The 24,588-nt window shown below is 44.0% G+C and overlaps 2 protein-coding genes and 2 long non-coding RNA genes across 11 annotated transcripts in view; 1 reads left to right on the top strand and 3 right to left on the bottom strand.

Moving 5' to 3' along the window:
* Positions 1-24: 24 nt before the first annotated feature.
* On the top strand, positions 25-17,666 carry LOC109521852 (adenylate cyclase type 5-like). The gene is made up of 21 exons (XM_019879931.1): positions 25-352; positions 7,891-8,040; positions 8,184-8,305; positions 9,523-9,634; positions 9,879-10,006; positions 10,199-10,357; positions 10,603-10,744; positions 10,947-11,087; positions 12,111-12,133; positions 12,790-12,934; positions 13,015-13,112; positions 13,329-13,416; positions 13,484-13,600; positions 13,675-13,833; positions 14,095-14,270; positions 14,828-14,848; positions 14,931-15,063; positions 15,320-15,583; positions 15,885-16,089; positions 16,171-16,295; positions 16,807-17,666. Exons 1-21 carry the CDS (start codon positions 71-73, stop codon positions 16,936-16,938), a joined length of 2,922 nt encoding a protein of 973 aa, XP_019735490.1. The 5' UTR covers positions 25-70; the 3' UTR covers positions 16,939-17,666.
* On the bottom strand, positions 5,670-12,978 carry LOC109521982 (uncharacterized). 3 transcript variants are annotated; one of them, XR_002169478.1, is made up of 5 exons: positions 12,907-12,978; positions 10,691-10,794; positions 9,860-9,983; positions 8,178-8,278; positions 5,670-6,678 (listed from the first exon to the last, which is right to left on the bottom strand). It is a non-coding gene; the product is annotated as an uncharacterized LOC109521982 (long non-coding RNA). The 3 variants fall into 3 exon arrangements; XR_002169477.1 differs by lacking the exon at positions 12,907-12,978 and adding an exon at positions 10,938-11,007 and having other exon boundaries at positions 9,839-9,983; XR_002169474.1 differs by lacking the exon at positions 5,670-6,678 and adding an exon at positions 7,108-8,010 and having other exon boundaries at positions 9,839-9,983.
* LOC109521992 (uncharacterized) lies at positions 13,066-14,389 on the bottom strand. The gene is made up of 3 exons (XR_002169481.1): positions 14,362-14,389; positions 14,200-14,291; positions 13,066-13,143 (listed from the first exon to the last, which is right to left on the bottom strand). It is a non-coding gene; the product is annotated as an uncharacterized LOC109521992 (long non-coding RNA).
* Positions 14,807-24,588, bottom strand: part of sec22a (SEC22 homolog A, vesicle trafficking protein) — an 11,089-nt gene continuing 1,307 nt past the window's right edge. Inside the window, exons 1-7 of one of the 6 annotated variants that reach the window (XM_019880054.1) lie at positions 22,301-22,440; positions 21,069-21,279; positions 20,590-20,753; positions 19,473-19,652; positions 19,211-19,395; positions 18,916-19,137; positions 14,807-15,065 (exon numbers count right to left, since the gene is read on the bottom strand). In XM_019880054.1, coding sequence (XP_019735613.1) covers positions 18,937-19,137; positions 19,211-19,395; positions 19,473-19,652; positions 20,590-20,753; positions 21,069-21,250 — 912 coding nt within the window. In that variant the 5' untranslated portion in view covers positions 21,251-21,279; positions 22,301-22,440 and the 3' untranslated portion in view covers positions 14,807-15,065; positions 18,916-18,936. Of the gene's footprint in view, positions 15,066-17,778; positions 18,584-18,797; positions 19,138-19,210; positions 19,396-19,472; positions 19,653-20,589; positions 20,754-21,068; positions 21,280-22,300; positions 22,441-24,060; positions 24,201-24,588 lie in introns of those variants that run through there. The other 5 variants (XM_019880073.1, XM_019880063.1, XM_019880082.1 and 2 more) reach the window with 5 other exon arrangements.

Genomic DNA, 24,588 nt, shown 5'->3' on the forward strand with positions numbered 1-24,588 from the left:
GGCTGGCAACGAGCCCAGCGTGGCCTATGTGGTGGTCTTCTCCGCCGCCATCCTTCTGACGTTGGCGCTGATGGCGGCGTGCAACCGGACTGGTTTCCGTCAGGACCACATGTGGGTGGTGTGCTATGCGCTCATCCTGCTGGTGCTGCTGGTGCAGGTCGTGGGCGTGCTGTTGGTGCGGCCCCGAGACGCCTCGGAGGGCATCTGGTGGACCGTCTTCTTTATCTACGTGGTCTACACGTTGCTACCCGTCCGCATGCGAGCCGCCGTGTTCACCGGACTGCTGCTGTCCGCCGTGCACGTCGCCCTGTCCTGGATGCAGAACAACATGGATCCCTTTCTCTGGAAGCAGGTACAATTTCAATTTTTATTTTTTGTAATTTGTGAATTTTTCCAGCTAATCTTTTATTCCATTTTAATTATTTAAAAAATATTTTTTAAATAGCTTTATATTTTCCTAGTGTTTGTGTATGACTATTCCTATATATAGTGCATTTTTTTCCCCCCTCCCCTATTGTGTAACATTTTTTAAAAGGATCTTTCTTGTGTAATGTTTTTTTGGGGGGTATTTTTTTTTAATTTTTTTTTTTTTTAGGTTACAAATGGCTACCCAATTTGGTGCCTATGCGCCAAAACAAATACGTGTTGATTAGTAACGATGTTGTTTTTTTCTTTATTGAACAATGAGCCTTGAAATTCTGACCTGTCTAATCTCCTGGGAAATATTCCGCATGGGACCCTGAGACTTTTTGCTGAATCTTTTTACATCGACTTGTCCGCCCAAATTTCGAGTCGATTGGTGAAAGTGCTGCTGTCCAGTATATGCTACATTGTTCTTCACAATCCGACAGCCATCTGTTGTGAATCAACACGTTATGACCGAGCAGGAGTTCAATTAAGACCCTGTTACCACTGGACCCTTGCCAACGAGGACCGTTTATGTTCCCTCCACTGGGATGCTAAAGGGTTTTTTTTTTGAGAGAGGAGGTGGGGGGTATCCCACGGGAAAAATGGGGCAACAAAAACAGCCCCCTGAGAGGAAAAAAAACGCAGAGCGTCATTCTTGTCAATTCTCCTATGTTTTATCTGACGATACAGAGCAGGACATTGTTTTCCAAAGTAAATGCAAATGTCTTATTTTGATTCAACGCAAAGATAATCAGACTGCTTTCAATGGCGGAAGACAGAAATTGGAGAATATTTACTGCTGAGAAAATTCGGAGGAGTTGTGGAATTTCAAATTAAAAAAAAAAGGTCAACGATGGATCAACTGTCAACAGCAAAATTTTAATTGAGATGACTTTCTGTCTTCCTCAAAATATTTTTGACACTGATTTTAAAAAATGTCGACTTTTTGTCTAGCACATCAGGTTTTTGCGATATTTTCATTTTTTGTTTGACCTATAAAAGCTTGCGCAATACGGACTTTACCATGTGTTGTCATTCATAGCGTTTCATAGAGGTTTCAGGAAAAGAAAAACATCATTCATAAATATTACTTATTATATTACTATATTTTATGATATTATTATTCTGAAAACCTAATTATTTTTTGTTTGTTTGTTTTTGGGACTCATCAAAATGTCTTGCTCGTTACACCCTTCTGCAAAGCTTCGGGGAAACTGGTTGCGCTGTTTTTACGTAGAGCCAGTTTCTCCAACAACTATCATGTGACTGATCCTGGAGTTGGCCGACACCTGGAATAACGTTGGCAACTGCACGACCAAATATTTAACGTCGTCGCGTCACAGCGTAAAAATAAAGCTCGGACCGCTGACAACTTCCGAGACGACTTGACTTTCACATAAGGCGCTGGGCGGTGAAATGCTAACAACAACAATGCTAGTGTGGGAAGAATAAACGCTTGCAGCTTTCCCACCGGTTCAAGACGCCTTCGCGCAAACACAACATCAACGAGCGAAAATACTCAAATAGTCTGATAAGGATGTCAAATATGTGTGGGTGTATTCCAAAACTGAGATGAATAGTTATCATTTTGGTTTGACACAAACTCCTATTCGGGATTTCGCCCAATACCCAAATGAGCCCTAATCAGAAGCATTTTTGTATTTTCTAACATTATTTTTTTCTATAGTCTGCCTCTTCACTCTGTTCCATGGAAAACTGCAAATGCCCCCTTTTTTGGGGGGACATTAGGATTAGGTTTAGCGTGAGGTCAATAACAAACGAGCACCTGACTGCTCTTGTTTGAATCCATTGCTTTTTCTGTTCCTCTTCCATTGCTTTCTGCCGTGTCCAGTCTCTGTGACCGCGACTTGTTTTTCTCTCTTGCTCCACAATCCCAGTGAGATCTACTCGCGCCGTCTGTGGTTGCTAATGCTGTGTACTGTACAAGCTGATGAATAGTAGTCAGCCTGGCAGATGCTGTTCATGTTTAAAAGCAGCAGTGTCTGTTTTAGCAACAGAAAAAGCATCATGGCAGGCTTTTACGTCACACTGGTCAATTTGTCTCCGAACAGAACCTCTTTATCTTTAGTCCAATGAGCTTATTGTCTTAAATGATGTCTTTAAAAACTAGTATTTAGCAAGGCGGCTACTGGCTACTTGCATCAGTCGCTAATGCAGCCTTGGTTTGTCCATCTTATCTGTGCTTGAGCGTTTTGGTTGGCTGCTTGCCTGCCAGTGAATGGTTAGCCATGTTGCTAACACAAGAAATGGTTTATGATGCTAACGCAGCAGGTGTTTTTTAGCCATGTCGCTAAACTAGCGAGTGGTTAGCCGCGTTTCTGTATCTGTAGCCTAAACATGCTGGTTCACAAAAACAAAAGGTGTTGTAACGTGAACATGAACATTGGTAACACGCACACATTTGGTCATGCTGCTAACACAAGAAATGGTTTGCTGTGTTTTGAACATATCAAGCAGTTAGCCATGTTGCTCAAACGCACGGTTAGGCACGTGGCTAATGTGCATATTTCGCCATATTGCTCACAGTAAATTAAAAACATTTAGACATGTAGACTTTTGTTTCGCATTTGTGACAAAAAGAATGCTGCTACCACTTGAAGTTAATAGTCAAGATGAAATAAATGCACACTTGGCGGGTTAACCAGGGGGTCCTTTGTGTGATTTATTGTATATGGTGATGCATTAAGATTATTTATTTATTGATTTGCATGAAATACAAAACTACAGCTCAATTTTGGAGTGACATGAGAGCAAAAAAAGAAAGAAAGAAATAAAGCATCACAGTCTGCCATTGTTAAAGCGACACGAGGAGTCCAGCCGGCAGGCTCTGTTTTGTGCTATCATGCAAACAGTTTTCGCAATCAACTGACTGAATGCTGACTTGATTTCCAATACAAAACCACCACTGTACATGTTATAAAATCGACATGGTCATTGCTGGGAGCTACAGCTGAGCGCGTAACCTTCATTGTGAGGCCACATGAAAGCTTCCTGGCATGAGGAGGGCAAGGCGGTGGGCATGGTGCCCACCTCCAATTACCCTCACACATGGAATGATGCCATTTGGAGTGCATCAGCCGGGTGAAAATTGACATTTGTTAGTGGTTTGAAGATTCAGCCCACACTGGTTTCACGTGGCAACGCAGCATCTGGAAGGCATGTTTGTCATGAGGAGACCCACAAAAAAGTCTTAAGAACCCATACCTTGTAAAAAAAGAACATAGGAAGTCAGCCATTTTGGTTTGAAGCGGCCACTTTGATTATTTCATGAGGTTGTTCACATTTTTTTGAAATGGTTCAGCTTCAGTTTGAAGTTGCCAAATTGGTCACTTGCTGTATTCTATTGAATTTTGGGGGGAAAATTCAGCCACCAAAGCCGGGTTCATGTAACAACATGGCATTTGGGTGGAGAGTCTTTTATGAGCAAACCCACTAAAACGTATGAAGAAGTCATGCCTGAAGAGGTCTGACATTTTGCTCTGAAGGTCTCATTTAAACTTCATTTTGGCCGTTTCAAGGGGTCTTTTAAATTATTTGACAATTCCGCCTCAGAACCCAGTTTATTCGGCAACATGAAATTTTGTAGCTGAGTCTATCACAAATAGATCCACGAACAAAGTTTTGCAAAAACCATGCCTTAAAAGACAGGCGAAGACTGCCATTTTGGTCTGGAGGCGGCCTTTTAATGTTTCGTCCATTTAGATTTTTTTTTTTTAAATTCAGCCCCTTAAATCAACTTGACTTGCCAACATGAAAGTGTCTCGGCATGTCAACTGTGGGTACACCCACAAAAACCTCTTCAGAATCCACGCCTGAAACGACACAGGAAGTCAGCCGTTTTGATTTTAAAAATATTGAGGTCACTTTGGTAATTTCAATGGGACTTTCAATTTCATTTTTTTTTTTCCAATTGAGCCCCCAAAGCCAGTTTTGTTTCGCTATTTGAAATTTGGTAGGCATGTCTGTCATGAGTAGATCCTCAAGAAAGAGCCCCCCCAATATTATTAAACATTCACTCATTAATGACTAGTCAATTAGCTGATAGCTAATGCACTGCCTGCTAAACTAGCTGTGAATTCCGTAAAATTTTGCCGCTTGAATGTCTCGGTGTTTTGATACGTTTTGACAATTCTCGCCAAATAAAATACGTGAACTGTCCGTGACAATGAGTCTATAAAAGGATACAATTTCCATTCCCACAAGAGTATGTGTACATTTCTGACAAAATCTGATCAATTATCTACGAAATGACGTCAGAAAGCGAGTGCTAATGGATCTGAGCTGACGAGGTCCTCAAAGAGGACGGGAACATCCCGCTTTAACTCTGCTGAATGGCCACATGATTAAAGGACGCTTAAGTGCTGGGGGTCGTCTCTGCTTAAACACGGTGTGACCCGATGTCGTGAATCACCGCCGAGCACGCTGATAATGCTCCGTTAGGGAAAATTAACGATACATGTGGGCCGAGAGGGACGGAAAGAGAAAGAGACAGAGTAGTGTCGCACTAAAAATATGAAATTCAGGTTTAATGGTGAGTCAGCAGACTTTGCCTTTATGCTATGCCCACGGACAATGATCACAAACGCAAATGTGTTGCCCATTTGTGTACTTTATGTACTTCACATTTATAAGTATTGGGGCAAAAGTATCTATTTTTTTTAAGCATACTTCAAATGGACAAAAATACTGCTTCAAACAAAAATGGCATATACTTCCAGTTGTTTCTGGCATGACTTTTTCAGCCTTTTTTGGGGTCGGTCAACTCATGACTGACAAGCCTTCCAAATTTCAAGTCGAAAAGTATGATGAGCTCCAAAGGGCTGAACTTTTAAAGAAATTGAAGGACACCCAGAAATGGCCGAAAATGACCCTAAAGTGGCTGTTTTAAAGCAAAATGTACACTTATTGTGTCTTTTGGAGCATTGCTGCTTGAGACTTTTTTTGTGGGTTTGACCATGAGACAAATGGTTCATGTTGCGAAGTGAATGGGGGTTTGTGGGCTGAATTTTCCAAGAAATCGAAAGACCTTTTAAAATAGCCAAAAGACACAAAAATGGCTGCTTCAAATCAAAATGGCAGACATCCTGTCTTTCCGGGGATGGCTTCTTGAGAATTTTTGGCACGTCTACCCATGATAGACAACCATCCATCCATCCATTTTCCGATCTGCTTATCCTCACAAGGGTCGCGGAGGGTGCTGGAGCCTATCCCAGCCGTCTTCGGGCAGTAAGCGGGGGACACCCTGAACCGGTTGCCAGCCAATCGCATGTTCAATCAGCCCGCCATGCTAATTAGCGCAATGTACATTATTTGTCGATTGATTACGACGGTACACGATGGGTTAGTGTTGGTTATGAGTTATTTAGTGGTTGTGAAAGTGTTCAGCCTCAGTGTGAAAGGAGCTTTAAAAAAAAAATCATGTGAGTGCTCTTTTTTGATCCTCTTGAGTTCACAATGAGGTTGAACAGTTAGCGCATGACCCGCATTACCTCCTGCAGGGCCACAATGCGCATACTGTGCTGCTATCGATACAAACCGCTAACCCCATCAAACAAAGTCACAAATTGTTACATCTCGTGAAAGCAAACAAGAAATCTTTTCTTTATGGAATGCAATTTTTTACTGTGACTGTCATTTCCCTCAGAAGCTGGAAGCAATGAGTCTTCCACCGTTAAATGTTGGAAGAAGCGCCGCTTTGTTCGACACCGACACTGTACGGCGGTAACGCTAATCATGTGTTTGAGCCTCCTTATAAGCAAGGATAAATAAGAGATTGTGGATTTAGACGAGTCATTGAAATTACACACGACCTTAAGAAATGATGCTGAAAATATGCAATGACCATTTCAATTACATTTTTTTTTCCTGAAACTGGCAAGATGACTCAAAATACATTTGTTTTCTAAATGTATTTGAATCTTATTTCGAATAATGTAATTTAATGTATCTTTTATACAATTGTAAAATAATTACATTGAATTATACATTTGTTTTAATAATTCTCATAATTTTTTTCCCCTAATTGGTCAGCATGAAGTCTTGATTGACATTTGCTGTTAGCCGCTTCATTAGGTACGCCTTGTTTATCCAACATTGGCGCTTCCCTGCCGTCGCTCGTCCGCCTCCTCCTCCTCCCCGGGGGAACGACAGTCGTGTTGTTCCAAGTCTCGAGGAGGAAAAGCCCGTGCGCTCCAAATAAGGGAGGCGTGGATATTAATAGAAGAGCCCGCGTTTGTGTCGTGTGTTGACCTGTTGACTAGACGAAGACTTTATCTGATGCACGGAGCGTTGCCTCGGCAACCAGGAGGCGGGGGAGGGCCAGGTGCAGGAAGCTTTGGTTATGTCTTTTGTTGAAGCGGTGTTTCGGCCGCTGACAGGCGCAACGGAGCTATTTGGAGTGGCACACTTCAGTTGTTTTGATGAGGAACGGCGGATCCGTGTGGGGACTCCATGTTGCCAATTTGCGGTGTCAAATATTGCATTCGCATGCGCTCAGAGTTTGTTTAAGCTCATCTGTCATGCTCGCTTTTGAATTCTAATAAACTTTTTTTTTTTTTTTTGCTTGTGGAAAAAATGGTTTTAAGGTGAAATATTATCTTTGCTTGCCAAATATATTTTTGATGAAGACAGTCAAACCGAAAGCCTACTTGAACAGCTGAACTTCATTTTGGGGTGGGGGTCATTAAAATGGTGGCAGTGGTGTACCGACTCCCATTTAACACTAATTGTGATGCGATTGCTCCATTTTGAACATGGCCACACCCCCAAGATGTGCGGGTGTGCACACTTGTGCAACCACATGATCTCAGTTGTTTACTTTCGCATACTTTAACTTCTCTTGAGTTGTACAGGATATACTGTTTTCATTAATCACTTTTTTTTTGCGATGATAAAAAGAAAACTATATGTTGTTAATAGGGGCAAAATATACATTTTTGGTCAATTACTGCTTTTTTTTTTAAGTTGTTTGAGGTTTTGTTCAGATAGCGGACAAAACATGTTGGTATGTTTGGTTTGTGGCGCACACAGAAGGAAGAATGGCGTTGTTGTTCTGCGGTGTTGCAAGTAGACACGCAGGAATTTTCCTGCACGGCCCCCGTCATTGATTATCGATACATTCTTGTGTGCTGACTGGAGTGGATGTGAAAAGATCTTTTGTGTGCCTGATTGTCGTTTCGGTTGGATATCAAGCTCGAATAGCACCGTTGTACAGAAGCGTGCGACTGCCAATGTGGAGTCAACATTTTTAACATTTAACATTCGAACGTAATGCAAAATTGTTTGAATGTATTTTAATATGTTTGATCGTATTTAATAATCGTTAGAACGCATTGGTAAAAATATTTCATTTTCGTTGCCAATATCATTATTTTGTGTCAAAGAAAGGTGGGTGTTTTTATGGGGGGGGGGGCAGACTCGTTGTACAAGATGTTGAATGTTGTCTGTGTTTGCGCACCGCAGCTGGTGTCCAACATGCTGATATTCTTGTGCACCAACATCGTGGGTGTGTGCACACATTACCCGGCCGAGGGCTCTCAGAGGCAAGCCTTTCGGGAGACGCGGGAATGCATCCAAGCTCGCCTGCACTCGCAGCGGGAGAACCAGCAGCAGGTGAATAACATTCCGCAATTATTTAGGGATTATTGTGAACACGCCGCAGTCATTCACCCCGCGTTACACACAAGGTCAGCGTGGTCGGAAATGTGTTTTTGTTTGTTTTGTGTATATTTTATTTTTATTTTTTTTACCTGAAGGAGCGTCTGCTGCTGTCGGTGCTTCCCCGCCACGTCGCCATGGAGATGAAGGCGGACATCAACGCCAAGCAGGAGGACATGATGTTTCACAAAATCTACATACAGAAGCACGACAACGTCAGGTACAAAATGATGCAAAAGAAACGGCAACAAATTGACTATTGATGAGGAAAAAAAAATGAGGATAATTCAATTTTGTAACTACTGCTAGCCAAGGAAGGGTATTCAAGAATTATTAAGGTTAACATGAGCTAGCTTGCAAGCCACCACTGCAAATGGGTTGTGACAGCGTTAGTCAAGGGTAACTTGGCTAATTGGGCCCGCTGATTGGCGGCAACAGGAAGCCTCCTGTCGCCGCTGCTGGCTAACACCTTTTAGCGCAGTAGCATTAGCCTGTGAGCGCATGACCGCATTTTGAGTGTTGATGTTATGCAGGCCTACAGTGAGGGAGGGTGGGGGGGAGGGACAGAAAGAAAGAAAAGTTCATTTGGAGGTCATTAGCTCATGACTCAAAAAAAAAAAAAATCACACATGGCAGCCAGTGAAAACAATCACGGCTGCTGTGAGAAACAAACACATGACAACGTAGCCTAAACAAAACGACACCCCCCAAAAAATGCCTGAAATAATTTGGATGCTACACTGCTGTGTTACGAGGAGACTGGATTGTTTGTTGCTGTCTTGTGTGGTCATTAAAGTTGATGGACCAGCCAGGTATACGCTTTGGTGATTAGGCACGTTAACATTTGTCGATTCAGCAGCTGCCATTTCGGTACGTTAGCATTATCGATTCGGCGGCCGCCGTGTCGATTCATCGTTCAGAAACTTGCAACCGAGCAAAACAAAATCGCTGCTGATTTTGGGATCATCATAAAAGAGGACGCCGGGAATTCCATGAATCAGTTTTTATATCTTCGCATGAATGTCGTTTTCTAGCATATATATATATATATATATATATATATATATATATATATATAAAATCTATGTCTGTCGCTGTACACACAGACCAAACCCTTGCGGCAGCGCAATCATGTGCCACTCATGAGATTAGCGTGACTTGTTTAGGGGTTTATGTCTTGAGGACGTTTGTGACTGTAGCACAATAGATCCCTGTTGGTGTTCACCGCCGTGCTTTCGTCGTTTTCATGACATCAAGTCTCTTTTCGTTTAAATACAGCACAAGAAATCCCTCCTCATTTTGGAAGATGTACTGTCCAACATCCCTGACAGGAAAATGAGCTCACATTTGAAAGTGTTTTCGTTGTTGTTGTTGTACTGCTTTTTTTCCCATCAATCCGTCCAAAAAATGCTTTTTTTTTTGGTTTTGTTTGTGTAGCATCTTGTTCGCAGACATCGAAGGCTTCACAAGTTTGGCGTCGCAGTGTACGGCTCAGGAGCTCGTCATGACGCTGAACGAACTCTTTGCTCGCTTTGACAAGTTGGCAGCGGTAAGTACGCAAGTGCGCTCGTGTATTGCTGTGGTCTTAAAACCTGACGTCGTCTAAGTCGCAATTATACAAACCATCAATTTTGACAAAGGTGATACAATGAATGACAAGGTAACATATCGAGGCTGAAATCCAATTAGACATTAAAAAGAAAAAACAGCAAAGTGAAATGCGATGGAAAAAAAAAAAAGACTTCGGAGATACCTCGCATGTATTGATGCGCACGTTTCTGATGTGTCCTCAGGAGAATCACTGCCTCCGCATCAAGATCCTTGGTGACTGCTATTACTGCGTGTCGGGCCTTCCCGAGGCCCGTGCTGACCACGCCCACTGCTGCGTTGAGATGGGCCTGGACATGATCGAAGCCATCTCGTAAGACGACCACGTCGTCGTGCCTCTGCTCGCATTATTCAGACGCCGTGCAGAGAGCCAAACGTAGTTGTCAGAATCGTCCAATCAGAATGCCGTGATGTCGCGGCTGTGCAGTTCTTGGCCACTAGGGGGTGTCTTCACATGCTAGCTGTGTAACCCACTGTTGTGTGTTTCACCCTCGCCCCCTCCAAGGCTGGTCCGGGAGGTGACGGGCGTCAACGTGAACATGCGGGTGGGCATCCACAGCGGGCGCGTCCACTGCGGCGTGCTGGGCCTGAGGAAATGGCAGTTTGACGTCTGGTCCAACGACGTCACGCTCGCCAACCAGATGGAGGCTGGCGGGAAAGCGGGGTACGGAAAATACAAGAACGGATAAAACTGGCCGCGGGACTGAATTCAATTCGTCGGGGTTTAGGTGACCCTGAAGTTTGGTCCCAGGTCTTAGCCGCCACGATAAGCCCAAACGGATTTGCCCCAAGTTGACGACATCAAACGGAAACTTGCAGACGAGCAAACAACAATCAAATCAAATGAGTTCCTTTTTTTTTTCTTTCTGCTTTTCGGTTTTCAATCGAAAATGTAAACTGTCACTTCAGGCGCATCCACATCACCAGGGCCACGCTCAACTATCTGAACGGCGACTACGACGTGGAGGCGGGAGCGGGAGGCGAGAGGAACGCTTACCTGAAGAGGAACAGTATCGAGACGTTCCTCATCGTCGGATGCAGCCAGAAGAGGGTAAGAGAGTCTTCCTCCCATGTTGTTTTGATTCCAAGAAAACGAACCTCCTGTCACGGTCAAAACAGAAGCGAGACATAAATACATCAAAGACGGCTCTCTGTGGTCATCATTTGAACGTTGGCGTTTTAGCCACCCCAAAACTTCCAATACGTTGTGAGCCGTGTGTGTGTGTCTGTGTGTGTTCGTTCACCTGCGTCAGAAAGAGGAGAAGGCGGTGATCGCCAAGATGAATTGTCACCGGGCGAACTCGGTGAGTCACAACAGCAGCCACTGGACGGACAGACCTTTCTACAACCACCTGGCTAACAACAACCAAATCTCCAAGGAGATGAAGAGGATGGTAAGTGAGGCGCGGTTGATTTATCCGTCTCTTTTGGCCCGACATTTTCAACTGTCCATGTTGTCATAGCGACCGTAACATTTAGCATTGACATTGTTTCTCAATAGGATGATTCAATTTGGGGACCTCGTACAGTCACACAGCCTTGGGGGTCTTTAGCTTTAACCTTGAATGTGCTGCAATCAGTTTTTTGTTGGGGTTTTTTTGGACATACTGGTAGTGTTTTGGAAGCTAAATAACACATTGTTAACAACACAGAGTATGCAAAACGTACCTTAAAAATGTATTTCTTTTCTAAAACTCAAAATAGCGAATGGATATCCGGCTTGAAAAATCAGTTTGCCGTCTATCTAGAAATCGGGTCTCCTCCTGTATTTGATTTGTTTTTGTTTCACATACATGTCAAAAAAATAAGTGATGCCGATTCAAATGTCACTCACTGTGCCACCCAAGAGGCAGTTAACAACACACTAGCCAAATAACGAATGAATAAGTGACCTGAAGCTTTCTGTGAATGAAATCAAACTAACTTAAAAAAAATATATATAAAAATAATTAAAAACGTTTTGAATGAGAGTATACAGTAAGTGCAGTACGTGAGGTGAAGGAGCACTGACGCGAGTCTCATTCTGACTTTACTAATGAACCAAAGCAACACAATCGACTTTGTGTTAATGTGCTAAATTGATCAGCACTGAGCTGCTTGCTACCATGGCAACAGTCGGCACCTGACCCAGACGGGATGTTTTTGCATGTGATTAGGCTTTCATTGATTGGACGCAGACAAAATGTTCACACATGCGCACATCACCACCACCACCACCACTACTACTTTCCTCATCCCTGTCATTGAATCCCGTCCTTTTCATTACATCAAGTCTCTTTCAATCCGTCACGCCTCCTTTAATATCTTTTTCCTGGAATAACGTCTTTTAATGTATGTCATGGCCCGTACATGACCTCGTCTTTTTCACAGAATCACGCATTTTTCATGATCTCATGTTTCTTTCTTGTGCATCGCAGGGCTTTGAAGACCCAAAGGACAAGTGAGTTTTTAAAGTATTTACACACACACACACACACACACACACATACATGTATATATTAGTTGTGACACTCTGGGGGAGTTCCCTTGATCTCCACCGTTAGCTCGTGGTGGTTTTTTTCCGGTCTTCCTGTTGCCAAGGATACCCTCCACGTACACAAGCGAGACGCCTACACCAGCTCGCCATAAGACTTACAGCTTCAAAGCGGACACCCGGGGGCGCGGGAAGCGCGTTTGCCTGTGGTACGAGTGGATCGTAAAAAAAGTTAACCGCAGTTGTAGGCGCAGTCTTAAGAAAAAGGGTTCTCTAAAGTTGATATACAAAAAAAAATATCGTGAGAAGTAGTGCGTTCAAGTGCAGTGAAAGATGTTTTGGAAAGTCGATGCAAAAAGGCTTCAAGAAGTGAAGATGTTCTCGATGGGGCACGTTCAAGTTCAGTCGTAACGAAGGAAATTCTACTCTGTTAAGTTGCAGCAGTTAAAAAAAAAAAGATGTGTGATGTGTTCAGGTGCAGTCATTATAAAAAAAAAAATATGAGAAGCGAGGTGTTCAGGTACAGCAGTAAAATTAAGCGTCGCATTCAGGTCGAGTGGGTAAAACATCGGGTAAATGTGACATTTCTTTTGTTTGAGCCTTTTTTTTTTTTTGCTGTTCAGACACGCGCAAGAGCACATGAACCCCGAGGACGAAGTGGACGAGTTTTTGGGCCGAGCCATCGACGCCCGCAGCATCGACCGCCTCAGGTCGGAACACGTCAGGAAGTTCCTGCTCACCTTCAGGGAGGCCGACCTGGAGAGCAAGGTTCCGCACTGGTCCTCCTCCTCTTCTTCTCGACGCCGATAATCGTAACGCAAATATGATTTTTGATATTTGCGGCGCAGTACTCCAGACAGGAAGACTCTCGCTTCGGGGCGTACGTGGCGTGCGCCTCTCTGGTCTTCCTCTTCATCTGCTGCATACACGTCGTCGTCGTGCCTCCGTGAGTCACACGCACATGCAACAATATTGATCTGCAAATATTTTTGTAAGATGAAGTGAAGCACTTGATTGCTTGACATTCTTATCAAGCAAGGAAATTGACACAGGAAAGCTACATACAAAATATGTTCTCTGGAATATATTGATGTGTTCAGGTGCAGTTGTCGAAAATAAATAAATTTCAGACTAATAATAATCGTCATCATCACATTTGCAGCTCGGGCGTGATGAGGGGCTTCTTCACATGCTGCCTGATCCTCCTGATGGCGCTCGTGTTCGTATCCAGCGTGTACTGCTGCTACGGGGTGAGTCGCCGCACCTAATCGTTTGGTCCTAAAACGCGAGTAACCGCCCGGGGGGGGTGGTGTTTAGGTGTTCCCAGCGGCCCTGCAGACCTTTTCCAGGAGGATCGTTCAATCGCGTCTCAATAGCACCCTGGTGGGCGTGGCCACCATCGTGGTGGTCTTCCTGTCAGCCTTCGCCAACATCGTGAGTGGCGTGAGCTTTTCGGTGGTGCTTGGCCATTGGCCCCTGCTTGAGCTTTTGAAAGCCTCTTTCCTCAGTTCAGCTGCAGTGGGCACGACCTTCGCGGCTGCATCGGGGCGGAGCTTAATATCAGCCGGGATGCGGTGGACGCCTGCCACGCCCAGTTACTTAACTACAGCCTGGATGCACAGATGGGACCCTGTGGGGACCAAGCACCCTTCTGTGGATTTCCCGAGGTACAACAGAACCACCGGAGTAGTTAAAAAAAGGTTGTTGGGGCATGGGGGGGGGGGGGTTTGAGGGGTCCAGATTTAGTTGTAAAACATTCTCGAGTTACAATGCATTCAAGTGCAGATGTAAAAAAGCCAATGTTGTGGTTTCGCCACATTTTAAAAATGTGACAGGTTCAAGTACAGTCGTAAAGGAAGACGTGAGGCGTTCATGGGCAGCGTTAAAAATGAGTTTGCCGCTTTTTTGTGTGTGTGTGTGTTCCTCAGTACTTTTCGTGGTGCGTGGTGCTGAGCCTGCTGGCGTGCTCGGTGTTCCTGCAGGCACACAGCCTGGGCAAGCTTGTGCTCATGCTGTCAATGGAGCTGCTCTACCTTCTGATTGTGGAGCTGCCGCGGGCCGCGCTCCTCGACAACCGCGACCTCCTCGCCGTGGCCAACGCCGCGTGAGTTCTCGGTCCAACGACCTGTCGCCACGGAGGTGTTTTTATGCAGTGGAATCCAGGGTTGAATAAAATGGCTGCTAAGAAACCCTACGTTGCCAAAAGGAAGTCGCAGCGGCTGTGTCCACCCCCCCGACTCCCGTATCACTCGGTTGTTTAAATGAAGCTCCTCGGTTCACTTCAACATTGTTCATCAGGACCCAAACGCTGCAAGATGGGGTCGAATCACGACATTTGTATGAAGCTCCTCACTTGAACATTTCTTTGCACTGTGATGGCAAAAAAGCACATTTTTTTTCAAAACGACATTTGTCAATTTAATAGTTCCTTGGCACCAAGAAAACAGCAAATCAGTATTTCTCTTGACGCACGTCAGTTCACTTCAACAAAGTTCCCAGCCCCAGGATGGCAGCAAAGCACTGCTTTTGTCTAAAAGCAACCCCTCAACTCATACATACAGTAGTTCCTTGGTACCAAAGATCCAACGGCAGCCTCCATGTATATATATGCATTTGTGTCGATGAAGGTCTGACCTTTTTGTTCTCTTTTGTTCCTCTTAGCGAGCACGTGAATGGAACCAGGTGAGATCAACACGTCGTTGCCCTTTACTGAAACAGAGCCTAAAAGCTTGTTTGTGTGTGTGTATATATGTGCATCCCGCAGCTGCGTGGCGGAGTCGAAGGTGCCTCTGAAGATCATGACGCCCGTGGTCATCACTGTCTTCGTGCTGGCACTCTACCTGCACGCCCAGCAGGTGGAGTCCACGGCCAGACTCGACTTCCTCTGGAAGCTGCAGGTCTGTAATGTAGTCGTGCTGTATTAGAATATACGGTAGTCAAAGAAGAATCTCCAAATCATTTTTTTTTTTAAACCACGACACCAATTTGAACTGTAACCAAAGGTAAGACTTGTCTTGTAATGCATTGAGGTCCATTTGCAAAAAAGCAGTTTTCAAATTATTGTTAATATGAAGAGCGTTAAAAACAAAACTGTTATGAGTTGCAACTGAATCCACTAAGTGTGATGTGTTGAAGTGTGGCATTTGTGTGCAGGCGACGGAGGAGAAAGAGGAGATGGAGGAGCTGCAGGCATACAACCGTCGGCTGCTGCACAACATCCTGCCCAAGGACGTGGCGGTGCACTTTTTGCAGCGCGAGCGCCGCAACGACGAGCTCTACTACCAGTCGTGCGAGTGCGTGGCCGTCATGTTCGCCTCCATCAGCAACTTCTCCGAATTCTACGTGGAGCTGGAGGGAAACAACGAGGGCGTCGAGTGCCTCCGGCTCCTTAACGAAATCATCGCCGACTTTGACGAGGTGACGAAAAGACGCTCCGATGCACTGACTTAACACTGTGCCTGAACACAAAACGCGAGACGATGTGCTGCATTCGGGTGCAGTCGTAAGAAAAGCGTCATGTAGGATTGTACTGCCCCCTGGTGGCACATGCGTGCTCACCAGAAGAGCGGCACAAAATAACCAATTAAATTGAAGAATGAGATCATGTTGTCCAAACTGAATTATTCACATTCCATTATTATTACCGCATGATTTTACTAAGTCCAGTACTCTAGACTGTCCCCCGCCAAAATTAACGAGCGTGTTGACGTTTTGGCAGATCATCAGCGAAGACAACTTCCGTCAGCTGGAGAAGATCAAGACGATCGGCTCGACGTACATGGCTGCGTCAGGCCTGAACGCGTGCACGTACGACAAGGCGGGCCGCTCGCATATCCGCGCCCTGGCCGACTACGCCATGCGCCTCATGGAGCAGATGAAGTACATCAACGAGCACTCCTTCAACAACTTCAAGATGAAGATCGGTAAGGACTACCGTGCGCCTGCGATCTCCCGAAGAACGCTAAAGATGTCTCACCCTACTCCCCTCCCTCGTGCTCTGTCAGGTCTGAACATGGGCCCCGTGGTGGCTGGCGTGATCGGGGCCCGGAAGCCTCAGTACGACATTTGGGGCAACACAGTCAACGTGGCGAGCCGCATGGACAGCACCGGCGTGCCCGAGAAGATACAGGTGCAAAAATGACGTTCAGTTGTAGCATACACCTGATGAAATGCTGTAAATAGGAAGGGGTTGAATTTCGACAAAAAGTAATACTTTGAAAATGTGGATATGAGTTGAGGATTTCCATTGAGACAAAAGTGGTAATTTGTCATGTTATAGTGAGTTGAGGATTTTCATTTTGACAGGAGTGCTCTGGAGCAGAGGAAGTATACCAATGTCAGTTGAGTATTTCATTCAGCCAAAAGTAGTGCTTACGCTCCGCTATGGTGCCCAGGAACTATGTTGAAGCGAGTTGTCAGACAAAAGTAGTGCTTTGGTGCCTGCACAACAACAACAACAACAGCCACGTTTCGAGATTTTTTGTTTTTAGCAGGAGCACAGTGGCCCCTAATCTGAAATGAAGGTGGTGTATATGAATCACAAATTGCATCTGTAGAGCCCCCCCACCCCTAATCGCTACATATTGCGCAAAGGTTCCCCAACCCCCCAAGTCTTGCTAACTTGTCTTCCTTTCTCTCAGGTGACTGCTGACTTGTACCAGGTTCTGAACTCCTACAATTACTCGCTGGAGTACCGAGGTGTGGTGACAGTGAAGGGCAAAGGCGACATGATGACCTACTTCCTCAACAGTGGACCCTCCCACAGCAGTTAAGGCACTTTTTTTTTCCCCCTGGACCTTCAAGGGGCCACGTTGGAAGACGTTCAACTGGACTGACAGCAAGTTGAAGTCACCCCCCGCCCCCAGGAACTCATGGACAGAGAGAATAAGTTAAGACCAAAGAAGCCAATCAAAGCTCATTTCCAATGAGCCAAAGTCCGACGTCTTCTGAGCTTCTGAACGCAACGCGAGCATCCCTTTCCTGTTCCTCACGCTGTCCACTTGGAAGCAAAAAAAAAAAAAAAAATACGATGTCAGCAACAGATGCTTTTATAACTTTTGGAACACCAAATTCTATATTTTGTACAAAAACATAACGTATTTGTCATGTACTTATATTGAATTGAACACTCTGGCAATGTGGCAGCCTGCCAAATAGATAGAGCGCACCCCCCCACGATGGTACGACCCAGTGAATGTCTAATTGAGGCCTTTTACCTTCATCACTTTACACGAAAAGTATTCAACACTACAGCTGGTTCTGTTACATTTTTAAGTTTTGAATACAATTTTGGTGACCCCAAAAATGATTTTCAGATCATTTCAACTGGATGAGTTGTTTTGGGAGTATTTTTCATACAGAGCAGAACTCGTAAAATCAGGGAAATACGCCAGTCGGGATGCTTTTAATGTGACTTTATAAAACACAAAGTATAAAGGAGATGTTTTATTGTTCTTTTTATGAATGGCCGACGAAAGTAATAAATGAACCAATTGTCCCATTTGAGGATTACTCACTCTTTGGCCAGAAGATGGCAACAGATCACTACAATTGGTTTCAAAAGGCCTGACAAGCATTTTCAAACCTCAACTAAAACCTGGAAACTTTTTTTGTTTGTCATTGAACACCTCATCCCATTTAAGCAATGCCTCTTTACACATACATCCAGCAGCTACAACATTAGGGACACATATCTCAACAGGTGGTGTACCTAATAAGAGTCCGTTGTGTCTCGTTGATAAAACTTTTTGAGAGCTCTGATTGGATGCTCAACTTAACTCACAACCACCACCCAAACAATAAAACAATTTAAATCAGCACACAGTCCGTGAATAAATAAAACATCTTCAGAGTGAAAAAGAAGTGTGTTAGGCAGCATTGCATAGCTATAAAATGAAGAAAAAAAAAAAAAACGCCATTTCGGATTCTCCAAGAGTTAATCTTTCAAGACATTTTTGATTTAGAAAAACTGGCAAGCTGGCACGTTTAGGGTCGTCCGCTCTTGCAAGTCACGAGTATTGCGTCCAGGTCATAAGATGCTGTCATCGGGTTTTGTCGTCACCCGCGGTGATGCGTTCAGGGTCATCAGATGTGTTGTGGCCGTAGGACGTCCTTGTAGTCCCTCTCGTGGTGTATTCACGGTCGTCAGACTGGAGTCTTGTGGTCCGAGTTATTAAATGCTGTCCTCGTAGCTCTTGTGGCGCGCTCAGGGTCGTACGATGGCACTCTTGAGTTGCGTTTAAGGTGAAATGTAGTCACGTGAGTTGTGGTGCATTCAGGGTCTTCATCCATCATCGCGGTTGCGATTGTCAGGTGTGTTTGGGGTTAACTCATTCACTGCCGTTGACAAGTATCTTGTCAATTTTGTTTTTCAACAGCAATAAGTAGGAGGGTCTTCGGCTGCTCCACCATAAATTTCTTGGAAAAAGTCCAAATTCTCTGCTAACGGCTGGCAATGAATGAGTGTTAAAAAATGCTGTCATTAGTCTCGCGTTCAGAGATGTCAGACGTCGACTGCCTCCATTTTGTGGTCAAGGTGGTCAGATGCTATCGATGACATTTTCGTGGTGCGTTCGTCAAAGTCACCCTGGTGTCGCGTTCCGGGTTGTCGGGACGTCGTCATAGACGCTCATGTTACGTTTTAAGGTGGTCAGACTGGTGTCGTCACTTTGTGGTGTGTTCATGGTTGCCAAGATGTTTCCCTAGTTGACCTCGTGTCGCGTTCAAGGCAGTCGGATGTAGTCACTGACCTCTTGGCCTTCAGAATCCGCTCAGACGTTGTAGTCGGGCGCCTTGCCCAGGGGCTGCCTGAAGTGCGTGTGCAGCGTCATGCAGGCGGCGACGGCCACGTGGAACAGAATCTGCCACAGGTTCCTGAGCTGGAACAGGTACATGTTGCATACGCACACCAGCCCCAGCGCTAGGAACGACTTCACGTTCCTCCACCCCGTGAAGTACGCGAACAGGAAGCACTGAGGCACATAGGGAACATTCACGTTAACGTGTTAGCACATTTGCGCACTAGCGTAATAGACATGAGCCGACCTGGTAGAGGCAGGCGGCGGTGCCCAGGAAAAAGGCGATGACATAGCTGAAGTCCTCGTCCTCGTTCTGCAGGATGCTCTCGATGGCGTGGACGCCTCGCAGCAGGTTGAGGCCGCCGCACAGCACGCTGAGGACGCAAGACACGGCGCCGGGAAGCGTCAGAGGCTCCAACGTCTGTGTGGGAGCTGGACAACAACAACATTAAAGACATACAAAAGTGCATTCGTGCTGATCCATTAGTCACGCTCGCCATGTGCAGTACCGATGCCCTTGTATTTGGCGGAGTGCCGCGAGGAGAAGCCGTTGATGCCGTGAAGGTCATCGGGGGTCAGCTGGTAGGGAGGACGCAGCTTGATCTCCGTCTGCATGTCGGCCATGTTGATCTTGGTGGAGAGGGAGCGAGGGCTGTTGTAGCGATGCTTCGTCCTCTGGATCACCACGTCTGAATGCGCCAGCAGCGAAATCGGCATGTCGTCAGAGTGACGCACAGTAATAACACATCACACGCGTGGACAGAGACATACACACACAAACACCACCTTCGCAAAACACATGCATGAACAGACACACACACACAATAACAGACGTATAACATGTACACAGACTGACATAATACACAAAGCACACACACTACAGGCAAATCACAGACCAGTGTTATAATAGCTTTGGATTTCTCTATAGTTTTGTTGTTTTGACCTGCTTTTTAAATCCAGTTGTATTCGTTTTTAGAGCTGGTTTGTTTTATTTTTTTTATTAATTTTGTAATTAAGCTCCATTACGATATTGACAAAGATGAAAACAAAAATGTTTGCTACAATTAATTTTGCAATAAGATTTTCTATACGTAAAATGTAATTTCAGTCAGCTTTTGTGATACAAAAAGCATTTTTATTTCATTTCAATTCAGTAACGATGACCTTTGATGGAGAGACAAATCACACAGGGACAGTGGCACATGACCACATACAAATAAACACCCAGAGTCTCTCTCTCTCTCTCACACACACACACACACCTAAAAACGGACATTCAAAACACATTTGCTAGGTTCAACACGAAATTATTGCATCGCCCCGCATGATTCACGTGCGTCTGTCCGCAAGTCACTGCACTTTGGAGATGCGCCACCGGCCTGGCTCCCCTATTCTCCCAGCCTTCTCTGGTTTTTGGCTCAGTCCCAGCCCCGATTGGAAGCCGGCTGTGTTGCATAACTCTTATGGACCAAAGACCGCAATGATATCGTCCCGCATTGTTTTTAGTCCACCCCGCTGTTTGTGCTTGCATCGCCAGAAATGGTCAACTCGCGTTCGGTCTGACTGTGGCATTACAGAACACACAGACAGACAGGGCAAAGAGGATGATGAAGAGTAGGCAGTCACCAAATTGTATGAAGGAGTACGGCCTGATGGCAGCTCTGACGCGTTGACCGTCGTAGGTGACGATGAATTCCTTCTGGAGTTCATCCAAGAAGCAGAAGGCTAGCACGCTAGGGTAACTAGACAAACACACCATCATGTAACACACACCCAGAGCGCTCGTGAAGCTACACGCACACGCACACACAGACACACACACGCAAACACACAAAGTTGGTATTAAAACATGTCTACATTTACAGTTTGTTCACAAAATGGCTGCCTCCAATTGACCGTCATGCTGAGTAAAATAGAAACTCAAAGTGTTCGAAAAACAGAAGAAAAAACATGTCTGACAAGCAAAAAAAGCTTGTGTTTGCTTTGCTGGCAAAAACACTCCACCGTTTATCAAAACTTGAGGACACAATGTCAACTTTTAGTGCCTCCAAGTGGGCCTTGAATTTCTTAGCTTTCCTGAACACCTCAAAGGTTGCAGTGCATACTTGACATTGTAGGACCCGCTCCTGAAGGTGCATCTGTCAGGGAAGTGCGGCAGCTTCTTGGAGAGAGCCTTCATGTGCTTCCTGGTCTCGTGCAGCTCCCGGTCCTGCTCGTAGTCTGTGGATGCCGACAGCGGCAGGCCATCTTCCACGCGCACCACAGAGGCGAACAGCACGCCTGACATCTCAGTGATATAATCCAGCAAAACGCGTCCTAAGAACCCAAGGGGTGAGGAAAAAACAACACCTAAGAAATACTTCCTTCCTGGAGAACCAGACCACATCATCACAGAACATGAATTCAAATTGACGGCGAAGAAAAAAAAAAAAAAAAAAAAAAACAGTCATCTAATGGTTTTGTCCGTAACTTGTCTGAAAATAGGCGAAAATGCTGATCAGTGTTTTCCAAAGTAAAAGCAGATGTTTGCAAATGTTTTGTAGAAAAAAAATAATTTTCAGATCATTGCTCTTCTTTTACAGCGGACTACAAAAACCAAAATATTTATTGTTGAGAAACTCGAATTTCGAGGATTTACAATATTAAACATGGTCTCTAAACGATTAAATTAATAGTCAAAATATTCATTCCATTATCAAATGAGTTATGATTGGTTGATAAGACTCAGGAACCCACTCAAGGTTCACTTTTGGTGGACTTACTATTTTTTTTTTGTTCTTTTTGTTTTTATAGCAGAGTTATACATCATTTAGACGACATTACACTTGAATTTTGCCTGTAACGCCTTTTTGCCAGCAACACAAAAATTGCCCACGGACATGCCGTCACGACCATGGACAGCTCCTCCCCTGAACGACACCATACACGCGACTGAATTTTAAGATTTGAAACGGTTACAGTTCATTTAAGCAACTGAAACAAATACTGCTCCAAATCCAAATTTGGGCAGACAAGCAAAATATGTTCAAACCAGAAAAGGCTTAGCATATGGGCTAGTTAGCATATTAGGGTCCATTTTATGGCGTTCACTTAAAACAAAATGGAGACTCGCGTATACCTAAGTCTTTTAAAATATGACCGTTTATGCTTCAAAACATCTTTAGTGACATTCGGGGGCGATGCTGACGAGTTACTTAGCAGTTACGAGCAGCTGCTCCAAGGCTTCCGCGTGGCTAACGTTAACATGCTAAGGAAATGCTAAGTAACCGAAGCTTCCTACGCACACCTGCGGGATGGGAAAACAAGTTTAAAAGTGAATTTGAATTGTCTTTGGTACCTGACGAAATAAAGTAGCATCACTGAGATGTTTGAGACGTGTGTCAAAGTGCGGAACAGTGACACATTCACACTAGTCCAACCGCTGCTGATGAAGCTGGTTTGACCGGTGCTACGTTTACGTGGCTAATTCGCAAAGCATGGTGGGGCGGGGGAAACTAAGCGTTATTGTCAAACACGTTGGGATCTTTTTCAAAGTAAAATATAATTACAGTACATAATTTTTTCAGTATTTAAGTCGCCGCATTTGGTAAAAAAATATATATCTAAAAGGTTGTATGTTGCCATTAAAAGGGCTGCCTTTTGCCTTTCAATAACATGTTGCCATTAAAATTATGTCTATCATTTTCCATTAAAATACTGCAGTGCGACATTAGATCTTCAAAGAATGTTTTTTTTGTGTGTCAGTGACATGTAAATACAGACATTTAGGAAAAAGTATGATTTTATTTATTATTTGCACAGTAGGGGGTGATAGTGTACAGCTGATTGAACAAAGGCAACAATGACTTCTTGGCATAAGTGTAATACACACACACACACGCACGCGCGCGCGCGCGCGCACACACACACACACACACACACACACACACACACACACACACACACACATACATACACACATACATACACACACTTTTTGGGATTAGACGGATGCTCTTCCTGTTATATCCCAATGAACTGGAATGATCTCACCAGATGTCCCTGCTTGGAATTTTCCAGTAATAACACCAAATAGGACACGGGGTGATTCTCTTATTTTCTTTCTTTTGTTGTTGTCATTTGGCAAAACAAAAACACAGGAAAAATGACAATGCGCTCCCTTTAATTGTCTTGTGATCCCTGAGAACCTTAAATTTACCACTCCGGAACTGAAATATTTGATGATCAACATGAAAACTTGTGCTACAGAAAAGCTCGGAACAGTTGGAAATTGTAAGACATATCGAAATATTTCTTTGTCACACGTCGAATTTCCAAAATTCTCTCTATATATGTATTTTTTTTTTTTTTTTAAAAAATTGAATAGAAATTTTCATCAGCATGTTTTCAAAAAATATTTGCCAGTCTTTCTTCTATATTGGCGCATTTCACATCCACATTTTTTTTTTTTGGTACATTATGTCTTCTATTTGTTTCCAGAAAATCAATACAATTAGATTTTCTCTCACCATAAATGTTCCCTAAAAAATGACTCTTATTTTACTCGTCATATTTTGTAATGGGCAGACAAAAAATATTGGCCAGTCTCAAAAGGGGCTAACGAAATATCAAAATATGGAGCGTGAAAGTCTCATTTCTTTGTCACAGCTAATATCTCCCATATTTAAACTACCGGTATCTTGTAGAAAAATAACAACTTGAATTAATATTGTTTGCGATGTGACTTGAGGAAAAAAAAGCTGCAAAATTGGGAGATAACACATTTTTCATTGTGGTATCTGAAAATGGACAAAATATATGGAGACTGACGTCTCATTTCTTTGTCAAACCGCCATTTTTTAAGACTGACAAAAGTTGTGGGAAAAAATGATTATCTTCTCATTGACATATTTGGAGAAGGGTGGACAAAAAAAAACATCTTTAGTGACATTCGGGGGCGATGCTGACGAGTTACTTAGCAGTTACGAGCAGCTGCTCCAAGGCTTCCGCGTGGCTAACGTTAACATGCTAAGGAAATGCTAAGTAACCGAAGCTTCCTACGCACACCTGCGGGATGGGAAAACAAGTTTAAAAGTGAATTTGAATTGTCTTTGGTACCTGACGAAATAAAGTAGCATCACTGAGATGTTTGAGACGTGTGTCAAAGTGCGGAACAGTGACACATTCACACTAGTCCAACCGCTGCTGATGAAGCTGGTTTGACCGGTGCTACGTTTACGTGGCTAATTCGCAAAGCATGGTGGGGCGGGGGAAACTAAGCGTTATTGTCAAACCCGTTGGGATCTTTTTCAAAGTAAAATATAATTACAGTACATAATTTTTTCAGTATTTAAGTCGCCGCATTTGGTAAAAAAATATATATCTAAAAGGTTGTATGTTGCCATTAAAAGGGCTGCCTTTTGCCTTTCAATAACATGTTGCCATTAAAATTATGTCTATCATTTTCCATTAAAATACTGCAGTGCGACATTAGATCTTCAAAGAATGTTTTTTTTGTGTGTCAGTGACATGTAAATACAGACATTTAGGAAAAAGTATGATTTTATTTATTATTTGCACAGTAGGGGGTGATAGTGTACAGCTGATTGAACAAAGGCAACAATGACTTCTTGGCATAAGTGTAAT

This window comes from Hippocampus comes, unplaced genomic scaffold, assembly GCF_001891065.2.
Source record: "Hippocampus comes isolate QL1 unplaced genomic scaffold, H_comes_QL1_v1.1 scaffold214, whole genome shotgun sequence".
In the NCBI taxonomy this organism is placed as follows: domain Eukaryota; kingdom Metazoa; phylum Chordata; class Actinopteri; order Syngnathiformes; family Syngnathidae; genus Hippocampus; species Hippocampus comes.

Coding starts and splice junctions, on each gene's coding strand:
- LOC109521852 (XM_019879931.1), top strand. CDS start 71: ATGGCGGCGTGCAACCGGACTGGTTTCCGTCAGGACCACATGTGGGTG. Junction 8,041..8,183: donor AGCGGGAGAACCAGCAGCAG/GTGAATAACATT, acceptor TTTTACCTGAAG/GAGCGTCTGCTGCTGTCGGT. Junction 15,064..15,319: donor ACTTCCTCTGGAAGCTGCAG/GTCTGTAATGTA, acceptor ATTTGTGTGCAG/GCGACGGAGGAGAAAGAGGA.